This window comes from Vulpes lagopus, chromosome 3 (genome assembly GCF_018345385.1).
Source record: "Vulpes lagopus strain Blue_001 chromosome 3, ASM1834538v1, whole genome shotgun sequence".
Taxonomy (NCBI): Eukaryota; Metazoa; Chordata; class Mammalia; order Carnivora; family Canidae; genus Vulpes; species Vulpes lagopus.
Window position 1 is genome coordinate 14166992 of NC_054826.1, and position 13763 is coordinate 14180754.

Here is a 13763-nt window from a genome sequence, read left to right on the forward strand (position 1 = left end):
TCTTAAACATTATGCCTACATGTTGGATAGATTGAGAGAGTAGGTTGTGCTGTGAGCTGCAAGTCTGAATACACTAAACCTGGTATCGAGGAGAATTTGACCTCACTTCAGATCATTATATGGTAGGTTGTGTCCGTTGTGTAATCATTCACTAGAAGAGACCTATGTTGCCCCTCATCTGGGATGTGATTCATCTGGTGGGATAATGCTCTAGGAGCGGAATAGGAAGGAATCTGCACACAGTGTAGGAGGAAGAAATTGGTATCCTCCTCCTCCAGTTGCTAAATTCCAGGGTAACCCTGGTGGGTGGTGGGAGTCTCACAGCAGGAATAAATGAATCACATGAAAACACCAATGAGTTCAGCCATTTATTAATGCCACACAATGGCAGGCTATGAATACAATCTGGTTTTAAATACTGAGGTACCCACCAAGGTACCCCTTAAGGAGGCTTGGCCTTGCAAAGCAGTGCTGCACAGAGATGCAGGGATAGCAAATAGGTTGGGCCATATACATCATACAACCACTTTGGAGAACAATAATAGGTGGAACTATGTTTTTTTTAAATGACATAACTTAAAATAATAATTAATATGAATAATAATATTTGAATTAGCAATGCAACAAAACAGGAGTAGCATCCAAAATGTTGGCTAAGTTACAGCACCAGGCAGTTCATGTCATGTGGTCTCTCCCCTGAAAGTGAATCGCTGTGTACTGAGCACCAGATACACTGTTCCAGGATTTCATCTTAAAGTTAGAGGAAGAAGAGCTAAGACCTGCAATCTCTGGGGTGGTAATGTGTAGCTTTTAGAGTCTGAAGAATTTTAGCCAACTGATTGGGAAATTATGATACAATACAGATCTCTCAAATTGGTTTCAGAAACTTGAGGAAAGTTATCAAAAACATTCACTAAATATCTGAAAGCACCACATTGGGATGATTGCACCAAGAAAACCCATCATAAAACAAGTCATTCCCACGAAGAGGCAATTGTCATATCCACAAAATGGTTTTTTAGAAAAGTATTCACGGGTCTCTTGAAATATTGTTTTCTCATGGTGCATTAAATTATGTTTTAATGTTCAAGAATTAAATTAGCCCACCACTTTTCAGAGTACAGTGAACTCTACCATGTGAAAGGCAATGTAAACCAAAGTGGGCTCAAGAACCTTGCTGGATTTAAGCACCAGACACTGTGTGGCTTCTCTGGTTCATGGGAGATGTGTATCCAGTGTGTCTTGCTACACTTTTCACTTGCTTGTTCAAGGTGGGAAGAAAATAAGACAAGTATTAAACAAACCAATGATGCAGCTCTGTGCTGTCCCTCATGAGTATCAAAGGAATGGAGAAGACAGCATGTAAGTTCTTGTCTTCAGAGCCTCCCCTCTCCGAATGTAAGCACAGGGACCTGTCAAAACCCTGATGATCCAAAGCTGAGTGACTGTCAAGGTAACTACTGTGTCAGATGACTAACACCAAGGGCTATTTCTATCCTGGAGACCAGAATGATGGATGCTACACAGCTATCCCACAACACAGCCTCCAAATAGGAAGCGAACGTGTGCATGATTAGGGGCTAACTTCCTGTCTTTGAGAAACTAGAGAAAGGCCTAGAATAGAGTATCTGGCTAGACCCCTCCCCACATGTCTATCATCCTCTCCACCATGTGGGTCATAAATAACATGGCCCATTTTGTGAATTGGGAAATCTGGCCTTGTTGAGTTTGCTAAGGTCAGTAGAGATCTGGGTTTGTTCCTGAGTTTTGAAAGACTAGTCATATCCAGGTCTCTGATACACGCAGAAGCCCATGATAGCTAGTACAGTACCAGGTGAAGTAACTCAGCCCAGATGACTAAATTCAGCCCCCTGAAAGTCCACACTCTCCTTGCGGGATAGTCTGTGAAAAAAAAAAATCAGTATATCCTCCACTCACGTCACTAACAATTTAAGTCTCTTCTCTCTAAAATGGTTATTTCACCAGAGAGTGTCACCAGCCAGCAATGTTTGCATTTAAAGACAGAGAACACAGGAATGTCATTATCAAGAAATAAACCCCCTGGCTTTAGGTAAACATGTCTGTTTTCGTCCTGTTTCTCTTCTTAAGTTCCCTCCCAGCCCCAGTGTTTTATTTTCCACAGGAATTTATCAGAATAATTACACATTAATGGCTTGAAAAATAAAAGCACATCAAAAACAATTTTAAGCTTCTGGTATCAAGCAGTAAAACCGGCATTGGCCAGCAACACCATTACACATCTAACAGCTGTAGATGGACTTGCCCACTCGTACAAGTATCTACAGGTTTATACTCTTCCTGCCACCATCTAGATATTAGCACCGTTTTTCAATAGCACCATTCTGCTGAAGGGGTAGGTAATTCAAGGGAGCTACGGGACACTGTGCTCCTGGTGAGTAGTAACTGTGCTGGGCCTGCGCATGAGTCTAATATGCTGCTCCTTACGTGAAGGCCACATCCCTGCCTTCCCCCCTGTCAAGAGCTGGTTCTGAAGACTTCTTCCCCTTGAGGCCCACCCACCCACCCATCCTTGCTGTCTGGGTTCAGTTTATGTAGATGCCTCCCCTTAGAAACTAGGATATTTGCCTCATATTTGAGACCACAGCCTCCTGATAGGTGGTGAGAACATCAAGAACAAGCACTTGCATGTTCATTTTACTGTTTTGGACTCTCCTGACTTACCTGCTCCCCCCTCAAAAGTAACTATTGGGAGTACTGGGGAGTAGGTCATGTTTATCTCACTTTTGAGTTTTTTTTTTTTTCTCAAGACTAGAAGTTTGTATCAAGTTCTTGTACTTAATGAATTTTACCTGGTTCTCTGAAATATTTAAATCTTGAGCTCCATTCCCATCCTAGGGGTAGGTGGGGGTGTATTGTAGCCACGGACCTGGCTATGGCAGCTGTTTGTGTAAACGCCCAGCAGTGGAAAGACAGTTGGACCTCTGAATTGATGACTCAGGCAGGGAACATGCTGGAGAGGAAAAGTCAGACAGGAAGACTCATCTACTCTTCTCCAAAGGAAAGGTATTTGGCAGGAAACTGGGAAGAATAAAGGTTCATGTTTCTTTTCTTATACCAGAAGAAACTGATTTCTATTCATTTCCTCTTTAAGAGTTTTTCATGGAAATTTTCCTTGAGTCATAAATGTCTTCCATGTAATTAAGCTAAATCCCTTACCTTTACTAAATCCTACAGCTTCTGATGATTTCCTCTTATTCTCGTGTCTCTAAGCAGGCACAGGAATCTAAACAGCCCAGATACCGCATCTATAGGGACTGAGTGATATAGCCAGCACTCTCTCTCCCTGCCCCAGTTGAGTACTGGCTGAAGAAAGTGGCCCTCTGCCTGGGGGAATTAAAGGAATGTTCCTGAAAGCTCTCCCATGACATTGACATATGAAACAGCAGCTTCCCCAAGTAGGGAGGGAAAAAAAGGATGATTTCACAAAGGTAAATGGATACAATTATTTGTTCCCTGGATACATGTGGTTCTATTTCCTGATACTCCTGAAGCAGTCTGGGAAAAATCTGGTGCCTTTGTTTTTATTTTTAAGGGGGGAAAAGACATCATGTCACTGACTTACCTAATTTGGCACCTTTCCCTAGGAGCCCATCCCAGGAGATGCCTGAACCTCCTGGATATCTCACCTGCCTATCAAGGAGCAGCAGGCACTTCAGTTCCATGCCTTTTGCAAGGGCATTTTGTGACTAAAAAACACAGTGAATTTTGTTTTCAGCCAAAGTTGGGCCCAAAAAACGTCAGTGAAGTGGTCCCTGGGGCTAGAATGTGGGAGAGTCAGTCAGTGGGCTGCTGCATTCCGTGGTGCGGGGTGACTTCCTTCAGACTTAGAATCCTTTGGGGTTTTTGAGCGACTGTGGCTTTCTTGGCCTTCGGGTGTGGACGATGCGTGTCTGGGAACAGGAGAGGCAGCACTGAGCCCTCACAGTGGGCACAGAGCATTTCTTCATGGATTTTAGTGTTTGGCAGAAACTGGCTGATAAGTTGTCCTTGGTGCAAAGTAAATCTGTGGAAGGAGAGAAAAATAAGAAACACCAAACAAACCAAACAAAGATTATCCTTTGTAAGTGAATGAGCACAATCTCTATTAATGGAAGATGTTATATGTCTCCCAAGGAAGCCTTCATAATAGTTCATAGGAGCTGACATTCACTGAACATTGATTATGTATCAGACACTGTGCAAAGTACTTGTGCTAAACTGAATTATCGGTCACAATTCTTCACTCCTGTGTCACAGTGGTATATATGTCCCCACCCTTGCCATGGCTGCCTGGTGGGTAGTGAACACTTCTCCACTGCTTGACTTTGGCTTCAGCTTAATGCTTGCTCTGGACAATGTGATATTAGTAAACATGATCCCTATGGGGCCTTGGGAGATGCAGGAGGATGAGCCGGCCCCGATGAGCTTCTGCTGTCATCATGAGAAGGACCTGGTTCACGCAGCTAGTGGGCCACAGAGGATGGGAGACACATGGAGTGAACCTAGACTGAACCTACAGCTGGCAGCAAGGCCAACCAAGGCCAAGCCAGATTAGCTGAACCTTAGCTGACCTGCAGGCGCTGAGCAAAATCCCCATGGTTATAGTTTTGAGGCCTTTAGTTTAGAGGTGTTTGGTTCTGCAGTATTGTCATGTGATAGTTGAATGCAATGTTTCACATGCATTGCTCCACTTAATCTTCCCAGCAGCACCATCAGGTAACTGAGCCTTTCTTTCCATTATACAAATGAGGACTGTAAAGCCTACAGAAGTTAAAAATCTGCACAATGTTACCCAGCTGGTAAGTGGCATAGCCAGAGCTAAACAGAAATAGTTTTGGCTCTAAAGCTTACGCTTTTGTCAATCATATCATTCAAAGCACCAAACAATATAACCCAGCTAGCCAACTAACCAATGTATTCCGAGCAGAGCTCAGCCGAGCAAAAGATTCAGATACGTAAAATGTGATCACTGCCCTCCAGGAATGTACCATGTAGGTGAAAGCATAAAGATCCACAGGTAATTCCACCTGTAAGCATACAGTTAGCTACCTGGCTTCTAACCCTTGTTCTACTCTGACAGCTCTAAGCAGGTAAGTCCCTCGTGTTTTTCCTTTGGCCCTGATTTCCTTATACGTGATGCAGGGAGTTTCTCAGGGGCCACCAACACCCACATTCTAGGGGTGGTACTCAGACTGGACTGGTTCACGTACTCCTGGCCTGGAAGAAATTCAACAAGGTCCCGAAGAGCTGATTTTTCTTCTCTATAGTGAAATGGTTTCAAATTTTGCCTCAGTGCCTCTCAGAGCTCTCCGGTTGCCTTTCTTTCTTCTTTACAGAGAAGATTTGAATAATTTTGAAGAAAATCTTCTTCACAAACAGGCTGCTGTCCTTTGTAAATAGGACTGTCAGTAAAAGTAGAAATTGAGGTAATATTCCCTTTATGCAAAAACTGTGATAGTATTTTTTCCTCTTTATGCTTTTGTTCCCCTTCAGGTCATGAAGGAAAAAAAAAAAAAACAAAAAGCAAAAAAACAAAACCTTTTTATCTCCCCATGGCTCATCATTCCCTTGACTGCATCTTGTTTTTTGTTTTGTTTTGTTTTGTTTTGTTTTGTGAAGAAATAAATGTCTTCTGCTAGCTATCAGAATTCTATTTTGTTTGCATGTTTTAATGGCACTTGGGAATAGGTAACACACAATGTTCCCCAAACCCCAAAAGCCTTCACTGCTGATTCTTTTCTTCTTCAGGCCTCTTCTTTAAGCCTATTATAAAATTCAATCTCTCCTAAAATCCCACAGGAAATTTTCTTAGGTGCTCTGTTCAGAAGGAGTACATGTTTCAGCCAAAGATTCCTATCATGGAGTAGGAATTTGGGCTCTTCATCTCCCATAGCTCCACCGGAGTGGTTGGTATCCTCCGTGGGGTCTGGACCATGCATCATGTGTGCTGCTGTTCAGAACAAGGCAAGGATTCCTTTCTAGGCTGCTGGCTTTGGAATAGGTCTGCTCCAGTTTCTTAGCCAGCATCTCCTGAAGCCCTTGTGGATGGTGGCTGGAAGAGGTGCATCTGGCATGGCTCTCTGTCCCATGTCCTCTCTGCCACGAGTATGTGAGTGCTCTGGGGCTACTTCAGGAAAGGAAGAAGGGAGGAAGTGTGAAAGCTCAGCTTGCATCCCATATCTTCACGAAGCTTCTTTCGGCCATGCTGGCCCACATGGATCCCTTCTGTCTCAGGCTTTTAACTTGCGTTATTACTGTAATATTTGCTCAAACATGGTACTATGTTCTATCTTGAACTGCTCTGTAAGTGGTAATGTGAGCCTTTTCTGCTAAGGCTTGAGTATGATCTCTCAAGGGTGTCTACCATTCTAAAAAGGGCTTCTTCCTAGAGACTCCCAAAGCCCTAACCTGTTGTGGGCTGAACTGCATCCTTCCAAAGTTTAAGTGTCCCCAATCACTGGTACATGCAAATGATTGGGAGTCCCAATCACTGGTACATGCAAATGGGACCTTATATGGAAATATTTCTTGAAGGTGTAATAATGATATAAATTAAAATGAGGTCCTACCAGAATAGGGTGGGCCCTTAATCCAACATGACTAGTGTCTTTATGAGAAGAGGAGGAGAGACAAGTACACACAGTGAAGAGAAAGCCATGGAAGACACTGACATCAGAAGGAAACTGGCCATGTAATGACAGAGGCAGAGATTGAAGTTACTCAGCTACAAGCCAAGGAAAGCCAGGGATTGTTAGCAACCACCAGAAGCTAAGACAGAGAGCATGGCCCTATCATGACTTTGATTTTGAACTTCTGGTCTCCAGAACTGTGACAATACATTACTGTTGTTTTAAGTTATTTATCTCTTGGTAGTCTGTTATGGTAGCCCTGGGAAGGTAATGCACCTCTTCCCCTATGACAGTGATAACAACAGAAATACAACATATTAAGCCCTTACCACATACCAGGCAATGCACTTCATATACACTATCTCATTTGATCCACGTAGAAATGTACTTGTAGGTATAGCTATTCTTTTAAAAACTCAGGGTTCCGGAAAGGCTTAGTAATTGGCCCAGCATCACATAGCTGGTATGTAGATGGTGGCTGGGATTTGAATGTTGCTTCAGTGCCTCTAAAACTCTGCCACCAAGGGAATGAAGCTCTTGTACTGGTTACTGAGGGTCACAAGAGACCCAAGAGAGGGTCACATGGACAGATCTTCCTTGAAGAGAACATCTTCCTTTGCTCAACACACAGCCCTCAATTGTCAGGTTAGGTTGACACCTACGGGGTGGACAGAGATTCAACGACGCCTGGTGCTCTTGCCTGGTCTTGGGAACCATGAGATCATGAACCCTGCTTTTCAAGGGTCCTTGGAGCCTGGCGAGCATGCTGGGTCCTGGGGTCCTCCTGTTTGAGGACTTGTAGGAAGAGCAGAGGATAGTGGTGGCCTAAATTGGGAGCCTGTGTTCCAGGCCCGTGTTTAGCAGCTCATTTAGACGATGACCATGAGCCCAATGTTGTGGCATGGCTTAACTGCACAGTTCTCTTTATTAGTATAAAACAATGAAGGCTTGTTGTGTTCATCAGCAGACTGGATCCCAGCCGAAGCCCACATAATGCTTATAATTAGGGGCGACTTGGAGAGGAGATCCCAATTTGTCTCTGCCGGTTCAACAGAAATCAAACTTAGAAATTTAAAGGGACAGTTATAAGCTTGTTTCTTTGTTGTCAGCTGTGTCTAGGTTGAAAGGGTAATATTTTGCCCACAAAAGAAAGTTGAACAACAATTTCAGTATTGCTGACAAATACAGTTTCTCTAAGAGTTTGGGTTCCTCGAGGCCAGGGGCTGTATCACACTCATTTCTGTATCCTCAGCCTTCAGCACTTGTCTGAGACATATCTTGTGATCCCTTATATTTGTTGAATAAATGAAAACCTGAAATCTTATTTATCTGGAAGAAGATTTCTGAGTAGAGAGTTTGCTGACTCAAATGTTCATTTGTACCAACTCTGGTTCTAGGTACTGTCTTTATTACTCTCCTTATTCTTTTTCTTGCCTTCTCTACCCTTTATTCCTTAAATTAAAACAAAACAGACCAGAATAGCCCAGGAATGGTGTGCATGAGTTTTGCCTTTGTTTTTTAATCATGATGAGTGCAATGCCTAGAATATACTGATACTCAGTAAGTATTTCTGAAAATATTTTTTTAACCTACTTAGGGTTTTACAGTCTACTACAGAAATGGTAGTTCTGATTTAGAATTTAAATCATTAGTAATTTAGTTGGCATCTAAAGGAAGTAAAATGGCCCAGAGGAAAGCAAACCTGACGTGGAATTCGTATCTGATCTTATGAGAGGGACACAGGGCATATGTTAACTGTGATGGCTGGATGGCTGACAAGATCCAGACACTGAATGATTTATTTTCAAAGCATTTTAGAGGGCACAGGCATAAGGGTGGCTGGTCAGTTTTTAAAACCAAGGAATTTCTTGAAGCTGCTCTTCATGTTGTTTCTATATGAGTAAGCATGGCTTTGCCTTCAAGAGAAGCTAGTAATTAACTTTTGCTGCCCTGATAATTGTGTGAGTGCAATTCATTGCTATTTACATCCATTGCCAGCCAACTGTTAGTCATCATCTTCTCAGCTGTGAGATTTCAAGATAAAAAAATGTCATTTAACCTGGTTTTGATTATTGAAGATTGCACTGTCCAGCACAGTTAGGACCACCTACGTAGAATTTAAAAATAACAGCCCATAGCACTGGACATGGTCAACCAAGACTATATTGCTGCTTCAGTTATAAAAAAAATCAACACAACATAGATGGGTTCTATAGCCTTAACATTTTAAAATACGTGGTTATCATAGAAGGTGATGACATGACATGAAAGGAAGAGGGTCTCAAATTGGTTCCTTGATCTAGAACAGGGGGCTTCTCAAATACCCAAATCACCTGGGGATCGCATTCAGATGCAGATTCTGATTCAGTAGGTCTAGGATGAGGCCTGAGATCCTACATTTCTAATAAGCTTCCAGGTGATGCTAAGGCAGCCAGTCCAGGTGCCACTACTACTTTGAGTAGCTAGAGTCCAGAAAACTAAAAATTAATCACAATTCTGAAAATGAGCCCTAGGTAGTAGCTTTTTTTGAGTTTCTCTGTGTGTGTGTGTGTTTTGAGTTTCATGTAAGGTCAACAATAGCCACTCTCAAATGCAATTTGGTCAAGAAAGAAGTTGCACATAACAATCACATCTAAAGCATTTTTTCCCTAAGTGTATTGCATTCAGAATTTCCAGTTTAGCTCACCCGCCTAGCCTCCCCATCCATGTACAAAACCAATCACAGGACATTCCTACCTAAATGATTCATAGGCCCATCAACAAACATGTCCCAAACAGAACTCACTTCCCTTCTTCATTCCTAAACCCACTCCTGGGCATCCTGTCTCAGTGAACTGTAGCCTCCTCTACTCAGCTGCCCAAGTCAGAAATCTGGGCTCATCTTCCCTCCTCTTCCCTCAGGAACAGAGTCTTGCCAAGTCTCCCTGTCTGATAGCTCTCGAATCCACTTCCTTCTCCGTATCTGTGCACCTACCACCCTAGCTCTTATCACATCGTCTCTGGCTTGGGGGACAGCTGCAGTCTCCAAAGTGGGCTCCCTTGTCTGTCTTCCACGTGGCAGCCAGCATGACTTTCTCATGTTCACACCCCTATCTGGAATGCTTCAATGCTCCTTCTGCGCTGGGAACAAAGTCCAAACTCCTCGGCATGCATCCCAAACTCCAGCTTTCCCCTCCAGCCCTACCATTCCTAACTCCCCATGACCTTCATACTTGAGTTGGATTCCTGTGCCATGACCTTGTATCCTTCCTGAATATTGCAGAAATGGAAAGCCTGTCCAGGAACCTCCTGCTTGATCCATCTACTCATCCTTCACTTCCTCTGCAGGCCTTCCCTGCTCTCTCCAGTTTATGGTCAATGCCCTTTCCAAGAGCTCTTGTAACATCCTTCCCTCCCTGGTCAGTGTCACTGGGTTGCAGCTTTGTTCCTTGTTTGACCTTATGTTTACATGTAGTCAGTCAGTGCCCAGCAAGTATCTGCTGATTAAGTGCATGACCTGTCAACAAGCAACCTCTAGGGAAAGTCTTCTCAGGGTGTGAACTCTGTTGACAGTCTCCGTTGAATGCCAGCCCTCTCAGTTCTTGGAAGGAGGCGAGGAAGAGAGTAACGGACCACAGGCTTCACTATCTCTCATCTTTAAGAATCTTCAGAAAAAGGCTACCACCTGTACCACCAGAATGCTGGTTTTTCAAGAGTTTTTCGCATAGCTGATGATGTCTACTAGTTGGTTCTTTAATTGGGGCAGAGTAAATTCAGCCTGACCCTCTAAATCCCAATTTGGGGACTATATCTACAAGAGGCATTCTTCACGTTGTAACAGATGTAAGTCAAGTATCAAAAAATTCTCTCTCCCTGCCTGAAAACCTTCTCTCTCTTTTTAATTTTAAAAACTCACATGTCAATGAGGCCCCAAATACCAGTGGAATGGCCATTAGAATTCATGCTTCAACCTATTCATAAACAGATAAGAAAACCGTAGTCTACTGAAATGAAGTAAGTTGCCCAAAGAAGGTAACTGAACTGGTTTGTTGATGGATATTTTTTTCTTTTCAAATGCACTTAATACCTGCTATTTAAAATCTTCACAACAACTTTTGAAGGCTTGTGTTATTATTCTCCTTATCTCCAAAAGGAGAAAGGCTCAGAGCATTCAATAACTTGCCAAGGTCACATAGATAGAAAGAGGCTGCTGAGGGATACACACGCATTGCTGTCTGATTCCAAAGCTGGATTCCTTCCACCCCCGAGGAAGGGCATGTGAGGAGAAGGAGACTGGCTTGGCACTCTGGCTCTGCAATTAGCCCACCCTGTATTCATGAACAGGCCACTTAACCTTTCCAGGCTGTATAGTACAACGCACTTAAAATGTGAAGGTGACCATAGATCATTCAAATTAGGATGCTTCCTGAAGGTGGACGTTGAATGTATCAGACAGCAGTCATGTTCCTCTGTTCAAGTCTCCCTCCTTAGATTTGCTGGTCCATTTTCAGGTGTCACGCCCTACCCCTCATCCCTCTAATTCCCACCATCCCTATTCTTTAGCCTCTAATACTCAGAGACCCTGGCCCTTTTGGAGAACTGCCCACACAGCCTACTGGAGCTGGTTTGTCTGTCCATGTAGAGAGCTTTTAACACCTGCAAATTCACTTCCCCTGGGGTAGCCCTTGACAGGTGGCTAAAAAGTGTGGGAGTGTGGGAGTGTGGGAGTATGGAAGTCCAGCCCCCAGGCCTCAGGAGCGGATGGCTCTGACACAGAACTTACACCCCGGAGCTCTCCTGTGGGAGCAGACTGAAGCAGCAGCCTGGCGGTGCCTTCGCTCTCTTCTGTCTTGTTTCCCCTATTCCCTTTTCTTTGGGAGCATTTCTGAAATGAATCCCTTGCACACAAATTTGCACTTCAGAGCTATTTCTGTGGAACCTGATCTAAGACAGTGGTGGTGCTGCATTGATAGAGAAGGCTGTTCATTACTTGATTGGTTTTCCTGAGAAAGTCTGGAGCATCTCTCAGAAGTCTTTGAAAAAGCAGAAGTGATTCTCATCTGCATAGGATGACATCAGTGTGAATGTGCTTTGAGATAGGAAAATGGATGAGATAATCCTTCAAGGAATTATTGTCAAACCTCTCCAAATTGATAGCTTGCTTTGAGTGGAGCTGGCTGGCCTCTTCCACATCAAGATCCCTGGCTCAGAAAAGGGACTAAAACTATCCACAATCAACTCATGCAGGACACCTTATGTATGAAAAGCCCTCTCCCCACCGGGCAATTTCATTCACCCACCAGGACTCTTCTCGCAGGCCTGCTGGCCGCATTTTTGGAATTCTGGAGGTCTGGGTTCGTGATCACACCGGCATCTGTCTTCAGTTGCATTGTCCTCTGAGGAGACACAATGAACAGTCCTCTTCTGAAAGCCACCTCCACAGGAAACAGTGCACTGAAAGAGAGGGGTGCACAGAGAGTCACAAATCTTCCCCAGGACCGCCACAGGAACTCCAGCAGAGCATCTCTAATGTCACTGTGGGAAAGTCTCGATTATCAGAAATCATTTTGAAGGAGTCCAAGAAGAAAGCACTAGTAATTTGGAGATGTGAATTCAGGAGGAGTCGATATACTGACTGTTGAATTTGGCTGGATGTTGAATTTGGTTTAATTTACTATTTGGCTCTCTGAAGAATGTGGACAAAGGTTGAATACAAGCAAAATAGAACAAAATTTCGTATCTAGGCCCCGGTGCCTCAGAAATCCAGCTTCTCTGAACTAGTTTTGATTTGGGGCTGAAAATCAGACGTGAGGAAAGAGAAACAGGAGAGGAAAACCATGGAAGACTGGAGAGAGAATTTGGAACGGGCCCAGCTCGACTACGTGCGGCCTCAAGCCACATGATAGATTACACTGCAATGTCCTGAAGTGGATTCCGGGAAGCAGAAGGGAAGTTCTCTGGCCTGTGAAAGCAGTTTATGATTCCTGAGGATGTAAGAACATGTATCTGAATTTACCACATATACTCTTTAAAAAATTCTTTTAATTGTGTATATCTATAAAACATAAAATTCACCATTTTAACCATTTTTAAGTCTACCATCCACAGCCTTAAGCGCATTCTCACTGTTGTGCAATCATCACCTCTATCCATCTCTAGAACTCTTTTCATATTTTCAAATTGAAACTCTGTACCCATCAAATAAGAGTGCCCCATCTCCCACCTACCCACCCCTACCTCCTGGCAACCACCATTATATTTTTTGTCTCTATGAATTTGACTCTTGAAGATACCTCATATAAGTGGAATCATACAATATTTGTCCTTTGGCCCTTGTGTGTTCAATTAGCATAATGTCTTCAAGGTTCCTCCTCATTAGAGAATGCACCAGAAATTCTTTTAAGGTGCAATAATATTCCATTGTACATTTATACCACACATCATTTATCCATTCATCTGTCGATGGATACTTGGGTTGCTTCCATATTTCGGCTATTGTGGACAGCAGATACTCTAATGATTAACATCTATTTCATGTTTTATTACTTTTAGTTTTATCTTTCTTATATAATCAAAATCTCCCAGAAGGCAGAAACCAGTAAGAAATAGCTACTGAGATGATCCCGAATAAATAAAAGTGCGCAAAGAGGACAGTGGCAAGAACAAAGGAACTTAATCAAGCCAAAATTTGATGAAGAGTACTGGACCAAGATTCCAGAGATGGGCTTTTCCACTTACTGCATATTGTCCTAGATCATTCACTCAACCTCTCTCTTTTGCTGTAAAATAAGGTTGTTAGATAATGAACAAATGATTTCCTTTCCTGCTTTCTGCTTCTAAGGGTCTAATGATCCTGGATGTTGAAGTCCTTCTACTACTCTTGGGCAGGGAAGATTAAGATGAAAGAACTAATTCCAAGCCAAGCACAAAAATAAGCAGAGAAGTCACTGCTCCTGCATTTATTAGTCAATTAAAATGACTCGTGATAAAAAGAAATAAGTAAATAAATAAATAAAATGACTTGTGATAAAGAAGATGCATGAATTTGTGTTGTAGTTAATTGGAGGATTAAGTAGGAAGCACAGTTGCTGACTTGGGTTTCGTTAACAGTAGTAATACTGTGAGTTTGGGGTT

The 13763-nt window shown here is 42.9% G+C and overlaps 1 protein-coding gene across 1 annotated transcript in view; it reads right to left on the reverse strand.

Annotated features, from left to right (window-relative positions):
* Positions 1 to 361: 361 nt before the first annotated feature.
* The window catches only part of ADAMTS12 (ADAM metallopeptidase with thrombospondin type 1 motif 12), a 306746-nt gene continuing 293344 nt past the window's right edge, over positions 362 to 13763 (reverse strand). The window contains exons 23-24 of the mRNA XM_041749284.1: positions 11930 to 12083; positions 362 to 4045 (exon numbers count right to left, since the gene is read on the reverse strand). Coding sequence (XP_041605218.1) covers positions 3867 to 4045; positions 11930 to 12083 — 333 coding nt within the window. The 3' untranslated portion in view covers positions 362 to 3866. The remainder of the gene's footprint in view (positions 4046 to 11929; positions 12084 to 13763) is intronic.